General features: G+C 42.6%; 1 protein-coding gene across 3 annotated transcripts in view; it reads right to left on the reverse strand.

Annotated features, from left to right (window-relative positions):
* Positions 1-492: 492 nt before the first annotated feature.
* Rwdd3 (RWD domain containing 3) overlaps positions 493-6,835 on the reverse strand; it is a 16,392-nt gene continuing 10,049 nt past the window's right edge. Inside the window, exons 2-5 of one of the 3 annotated variants that reach the window (XM_029537697.1) lie at positions 4,566-5,053; positions 2,171-2,286; positions 1,957-2,072; positions 493-631 (exon numbers count right to left, since the gene is read on the reverse strand). In XM_029537697.1, the coding sequence (XP_029393557.1) occupies positions 1,958-2,072; positions 2,171-2,286; positions 4,566-5,053 (719 nt within the window). In that variant the 3' untranslated portion in view covers positions 493-631; position 1,957. Of the gene's footprint in view, positions 632-1,150; positions 1,828-1,956; positions 2,073-2,170; positions 2,287-4,565; positions 5,054-6,835 lie in introns of those variants that run through there. The other 2 variants (XM_021196541.1, XM_021196542.2) reach the window with 2 other exon arrangements.

The raw sequence follows: 6,835 nt of genomic DNA on the forward strand, positions 1-6,835 counted from the left end.
CCTCCGGGAGCCCAGTCTCAGGTCCCTGCCTCCCATCTTCAACCAGAGCCCAAAGTTTTACTTCTTAGTTCTTCAGACTTGCAAACCTTAAGTCAACCCTTCTGCTAACTCTCCCAAACTAGCTAAGGCATCCACGTTCACCCCCGTGGGATCCTTCCCTCCCAACACTTCTATCTTCTTGACTTGACACCTTGAAAATATTTGATATGGCTTTTCAGTTTCTTCTGTGTGAATCCAGTTTGCTCTTAAGACATAAGGTGCCTGGCATGGTGGTGCAAGCCTCTAATCCCAGCATTTACAAGGCAGAAGCAGGTAAACTGTAAACTGTAAATTGGAGAACAGCCTGCACACATCTGTAAGCCCAGGACTGCAGGTGACACAGGAGGATCCCAAGAGGCTACCAGTGATCTCCACGCTCAGTGAAAGATGCTGTCTCAAAAAAGAAAGAGGAGCTGGAGAGATGTCTCAGTGCTTAAGAGCACTGGCTGCTCTTCCAGAGGACCCAGGTTCTGTTCCTGGCACTTACATGGCCGGACTGTTCACAATTATCTGTAACTTCAGTTGCAGAGGCTTCAACTCCCTCTTTTGGCCTCCTTAGGCAGTCCACATACGTGGCGCACAGGTACAGACACTGGCAAAACATCCGTACACAGAAAGAAAAATTACATAATTGTCTTAATTAAAAAGAATAAAATAGCAGCCAGGTGGGGGTGGTGACACACACCTTTAATCCCAGCACTTGGGAGGCACAAGCAGGTGGATCTATGAGTTTGAGGCCAGCCTGGTCTACAGAGTGAATTCCAGGACAGCCAGAGCTACACAGAGAAACCCTGTCTCAAATAAACCAAAAAGAATAAAATATAGAACAACTGATGAAAACATCCAACTTTGGATGTCTTCATCCATGTCAACATCCATCTTTGCCCTCTACATACAGGGGCAACTGTGCAAGCATGCACACACACATGCACGCACACACACACTCAGGCATGCATGGGCTTGTTGTGCTCAGATCACCCAACACCAACTACACTGTTAGGGTGCGCCTGTCTTCAGGAATCTCCTGGACTTTCTTTCACATCCCAGACTCCTATTTTAGATGCCCAGGGAGCTTTGTGGACATAAATATCCTTCTCAGACACAGGAGTCCTTTTACTTTTCATCATAAATTTTAATACAAATAATTATGCTGCGAGTTTATCTCCCCTTGGACATAGAAAGTGCATTTTACCATTATTTGAAAGATTTCACAATGAAAATTGTGGAGCTACAGTTTGGTTTGTTTTCCATCCAGAAAACAAAAGGTTCACTTGGTTGGACACATCTCCCTTGTAAAACCAGAAGTTATTTTTTTCAAATATGAATTTCAAATTGAACTCACTATGTAGTCTTCCAGCTAGCTATACTGTGTCCTCTTAAAACACCAGAAAGCAACTGTGTTCTGTAAAACCTCTTGGCTTTGTATTTAATCCAAAGATTTATGCAACCGCACCAAGAAATGAGTGTTAGATTTTTCTCAACATTCAACTTAAAACATAATAAGAGGAATGGGGAGGAAGCATGATTAAAAGGCAAAAAACGTAAACATGAGAAAGTAAACATGAAAACAAATCACTTTAAGAAATCATTTAATTACGAGAAAATTAGCCTGAAAATTGCAGACTTCTAAACAAATTGTCTCTATAAAAACAACAGCTCCTTTACTGTGGTGGGTTTATCTCTCCTCCCCACAACCCGTCTATTGAACCTAGTCTTTTCTGGCAAACATTAGAATATATGGGATCTTTTCATGTTTAATATTCCATAAAACAGGACTCGCTTTTCTTCCTGAAATGAGAATGATTTTGCTTCAGAGAAATTTCAGATTGCTCTCTTATGACTACTTCAATGAGCCCATCCCCCAAGGCAGCAGGAAATCAAAACCAGGCTGTTTTACCAACGGTTCCTGTCATTCACCTCATTTCACCAGCCCCAGTACACACTCTGAGAAGAGCTCCCGAAGTCCTGCAGCTTCGAATTCCTTTTGTAACTCCTCCAGTGTTGAATACTCTTTGACTTCAAATGCCAGAAACCTGTATTATGCGAGAGAGGCTCATGAATATGCGGAGATTTCTCAGAGGATAATTACCCATTCAGTTGCTTTTGCATCTGCAATAGTACTAAATTATACCTTTTGTGTTCCGTTTGTACTTTTGTTTCACACAGTACACTAATCATTTTCTCTTTGCATTTCTTTCCACTTGAGTCCACATCTACTTTGGAGGTTTTCTGAAGAATCAGGTACTCCTAAACGATAATCATCGGTATGTTAAGTGCAGAGCATATGCTAAAAGGCACAGTCCTGTTCTAAAGGGACCCAACCAGCGTTTTCCTGCTTAAAGAACATTCTCCGAACATAGCAGTGAGAGTTACACAGTGCCTTTACATAGGTGGCAGAACCCTGCTCTGGAGAACGCAGGTGTAGAGAGCAACAAAAACAAAGCGTTCACCTTTAAGTCTGGACTGGACCACTGATGGCATGAGTTATTAAACCCTCTATTGTTTAGACCAGTTATTTAAACTAGTTGTTTAAGTTGGCTCCTCAAACTCTCTGTACCTTAGTTAGCCGACTCCACACAACTAGACTGCTAACAGGATCCACCTCCTGGTGGACCTGGGACAACTGAGGGAAGTCAGACCCACAGAGCACCTCTAGAATGCCTGCCTGCCTTCCACAGCACAGCACACTGCGCAGTAATAGCAACTGCTGCTATCACCAAGTCGCCTGCGAACAGGGCCATCCGGCACACCACCTACTGCCCACCCGTAAATGTACCTGCACCGTCCTGATCCTAGTATATAACCTTACAAAAAAAAAACAAAAACAACAAAAAAAAAAAAACATAAAATAACAGGCAAATATATGTAAAATGACGTTTTAGAGAATGTTATTAAAAAATGCATTTCTCTGAACTAGTGGAACTAGAATCATAAAAACATATACATGTTAGTAACTCATGAGTCTGTTGGCAAATGCTGCATTTATTCTAATGTGCCTGAGCTGATTAGACAACCAGAGCCTTAGGTAAACGGTAAATGTGAACAAGGAGCTGTTCCCCCACTTTTGTCGGCTAGCATGCTACTCTAAAGGATCAAAGGCTATAGTGCACACAGATTGCCTCAAAATCTACGGTCCCTTGGTTATATAGATTAAACCTGGTTTCTTACTTTATGCATACCAGAACCCAGCATGGACCTTGCTAAGCAAATGCCAATGAAGGCTGGGGAAGAAGCCACCTTGGGAAAACTCTAGGCTGCTCTCAACACTTTAAGATTACAGGCTGTTCACGCTAATCTGTTTTAAGTAAAGTCCTCTGTAATCGTGCATGACCCACTCTGACAATGCAAAACGTGTTAAGTGATCTGTAGCTCTGTTAAAATGTAAGACATAATAGGCAGGTTCCCTTGTCTGGCTCCTCATAAATCAGGCTGGGGGGCTTCGGGATGAGAGCTCGGGAACCTGAAGACAGGGCTTTGAAGGCAGCTGCTGGGTCAAGTCAGGTGGAAAGAAGAAGTCGGGAGGAGGTGACAGGCTGACAGTCCCGACCCTGCTTCCTCTGAGGCTGGCTCTGGCTGTAAAGGACAAGCCTTCCGCTCAGGCACTGCAGGTTCAACACTGAAGTGTCAGGATGCACTTTTAAGTGCCTGCATGTTAGGAATTCTGCAAACTACTTACAAACATACTCCTTGCTGTGCTGAGCTATGGAAAAAATTAATATAGACAAGCTTCCTGTTCCCGTTTATACAGATGCAGTTTATCATTAATATGAAACAATATGATACATGCCCTTGGACTTCTGCAAACCTGGGGCTGGGGCTGGAGAGAGACTGGGTGGTGAAGAGCTTATCAGCTTGGTTCCCAAGACCCAAATGGCAGCTATCCAGTTCCTGGGGAGCCAACACCCTCTTCTGGCTTCCTCGGGCACTGTACATACATGGTGCACAAACATACATGCAAGCAAAACACACATACACGGTTTAAAAAAAATAAAAAATAAAAACAAAACTGTCATTTCATTAAATGGCATAATTTTTCCATTATAATCTTATGCTAACCCTGAGCCTTGCAAGTTTATAGCTGTTGTTAGGGACAAGATATTAAAAAAAAAAAAAAAAAAAAAGAACTGGGGAAAGACGGGGTTGGGTGCCTAGAGAGATGGCTCGGTGGTTAAGAACTTGGTTGCTCTTCCAGAGGCCGTGTTTGATACCCAGCTCACACTTAGCAGCTCACAGGCACCTATAACTTCAGTCCCAGGAGGTCCAACCCCCTCCCCCCAGCCTCTGTGAGCACCAGAGACTTTTCTACACACACGAGGTGCACAGACACATACCGACAAAATACCCATACACAAAAGATAAACAAATATTAAAGTATAGAGAAAAAAAAAAAGTACCATTTAACATGACGATAGGTAAATCAGAAACGCCATGCTTTGACCATCCCACTGTTATAAAACACACTTAAAAATACACCATATTTAACAGAAAGCAAGTAGATTCATATTCAAAATGAAGTTTTCCGGCACCTTGATGTTGCTTCTGTCTCCTTGTAGTAAAATCAGTATTAGTTTACCCATGAACATCAGTCTTCCTGTCAGCCTTAACTCTGAAGCCCACTTCTCCACGGCTTTGACATATTTAGTCCTCGCTCTCATGTGATCTAAACGCAAAAGAGTCATCCACAGTCCATCGTCCACCGTCTCGCTGTCAGGCAAAGTGCACGTCTCATGGCTGCCTGCAGTCTCCGGCTGGCTGAGGACGCGTCTGAGATTCTGCTGGATCCAAAGAACCAGCTCGTGAACCATTGGTTCTGACACGAGCTTCCTGGCTTCTCCAAGTAACTTCTCCTTCTCGGTAATACACTGGGCCCTGGTCAGATGTTCCGAGTTAACCGAGATGCCGGGTAGACACAAAGGGTAACCGGCTGGTAAATGGAACACCAACTGTAAGGGCACATCCTCACCCACAAGTCCTTCAGCTGTTGTGTGAATTCTAAATACAGCCCCGTCTGTCTCTGGAAGACATCCAAAAATAATCATTAGCTCCACATAATTCAATCTCAATGGAATACTAATCAGTTAAAAATTTTCCCTTTCAAACCTCAGTTTATTGCTCATAGGAAAATGCTGAGTTTATTTTATGAAGAGACATACAAGGCAAAAAAAAAAAAAAAAGCCATGATTTACAGGTCATTTCCCCCCTGCCATAAATACATACGAACAGTACCACGGAAATGTACTTGCAATTCACTCTCTTTATCACCCATTTTTATGAAATTATCAAAAAAGGGGCAGTTTTAATTCATACAATTTCCGTCCATATTTTACTGGTAATTATGAAAATTACGAATCAGCTCTTATAGGTGTTCAATGGAGGAGCAGCAGATATAGGAAAGTTGTAAGGAGTCCACTCCAAGTTACTTGTGGTGAGTCACACGGAACCTGGGTGGTGGCAGGGACATGTGACACCAATAACTGGCTGTGACACTGAAAGTGATGAGACCTACTCTTCTGATTCAGATCCACTCACATCAGTGTAACACGAAGGCAGCAGGATGAACTGAAACCGAGCAGACATTCATTCAGCCTCCACTGACTCCGAGAAGGGCAGAGCACGCCTAGGAGACGAAAGGAAATATTCTGCTCTCTTTCAGACGTGCTTGGCTTCCCCACTCTGATGTGTTCCACATCACTTCACTCCACTTTCCAAAAAGTTGATAAAATGTCAGGCTAACTCATTCTGTAGGGAGCAGAAGCGCCCTGATCAGAGAGTGGAGAAGGGAGCCGGGTCCAGACATAGGGCTGTGCGGCCAGCCTGCCTCTCTGCCCTCTTTCTCTGCCCCTGTTCTATTTCTCAACACAGAAGCAGCCAGATCCTACACCTGGAGAGCTGCCTCCGCAATGGACACCCAAACACACCCTCCATTTTAAAGAGCCTAATAGAACACTGAAATCACTTCTTAGCCATCTGATCCCAAAAGCTGTTGTTACACAGATTCATACAGGACCTAGCACATCTGTTACAGAGTTTTTCTTCAATGGATGTCAATACCAGATGCCAGGAACTACTATTTTCAGACCCTATCCGGAATCAGTGGCAGTAGCTATTGCAAAGACCATATAATCTTTTATTTTACGTATATAATATATACAGTATTTTTTAAAAAACTTTTCTAAATGTAACAGCATATGTGCTTCTAAAAGTTATCACTTGCTTCAAGTGTCTTTGTTCCTCCTTCCTTATTCTACTAACATACTGTCATTATTATTGGTGTGTGTGTGTGTGTGTGTGTGTGTGCGCGCGCGCGCGCGCAACAGCTCACTAGCTCCACATCTCTCTTTCATTGAGTTCATCTTTTCAATGGTATATTTTACTGTCAGATTTACTCCCGTAATATCAGTTCGATATATATATATATATATATATATATATATATATATATATATATATATATATATATATATATGCTATGTAGAACTTTTATGGACCTGTAAACAACACAGGATCACCAGGCAGAATAAACTTGTCGGCACTCATGCAGCGAGCCTGCATTCTCTCTCAACGAGGGGGTAGAATCTTTAATCTTCAATCATTCATCATTCTACAAGCATACATTGGGTACATGTCAACCCTGTGCACTGTGCTGTTCAGAAAAAAAAAATGAGTAAGACACAGATCTGCCACCATGGTTCAGTCCAGGGTGGTCACAGATCTTCCTGAACTTCTATTCTACACCTGCAAAGTCTTCTATTAGAGATGTGTGAACATTTGGGGTTTTTTTTTAGGGGTTTTGTGT

Source organism: Mus pahari, chromosome 4 (genome assembly GCF_900095145.1).
Source record: "Mus pahari chromosome 4, PAHARI_EIJ_v1.1, whole genome shotgun sequence".
Classification (NCBI taxonomy): Eukaryota; Metazoa; Chordata; class Mammalia; order Rodentia; family Muridae; genus Mus; species Mus pahari.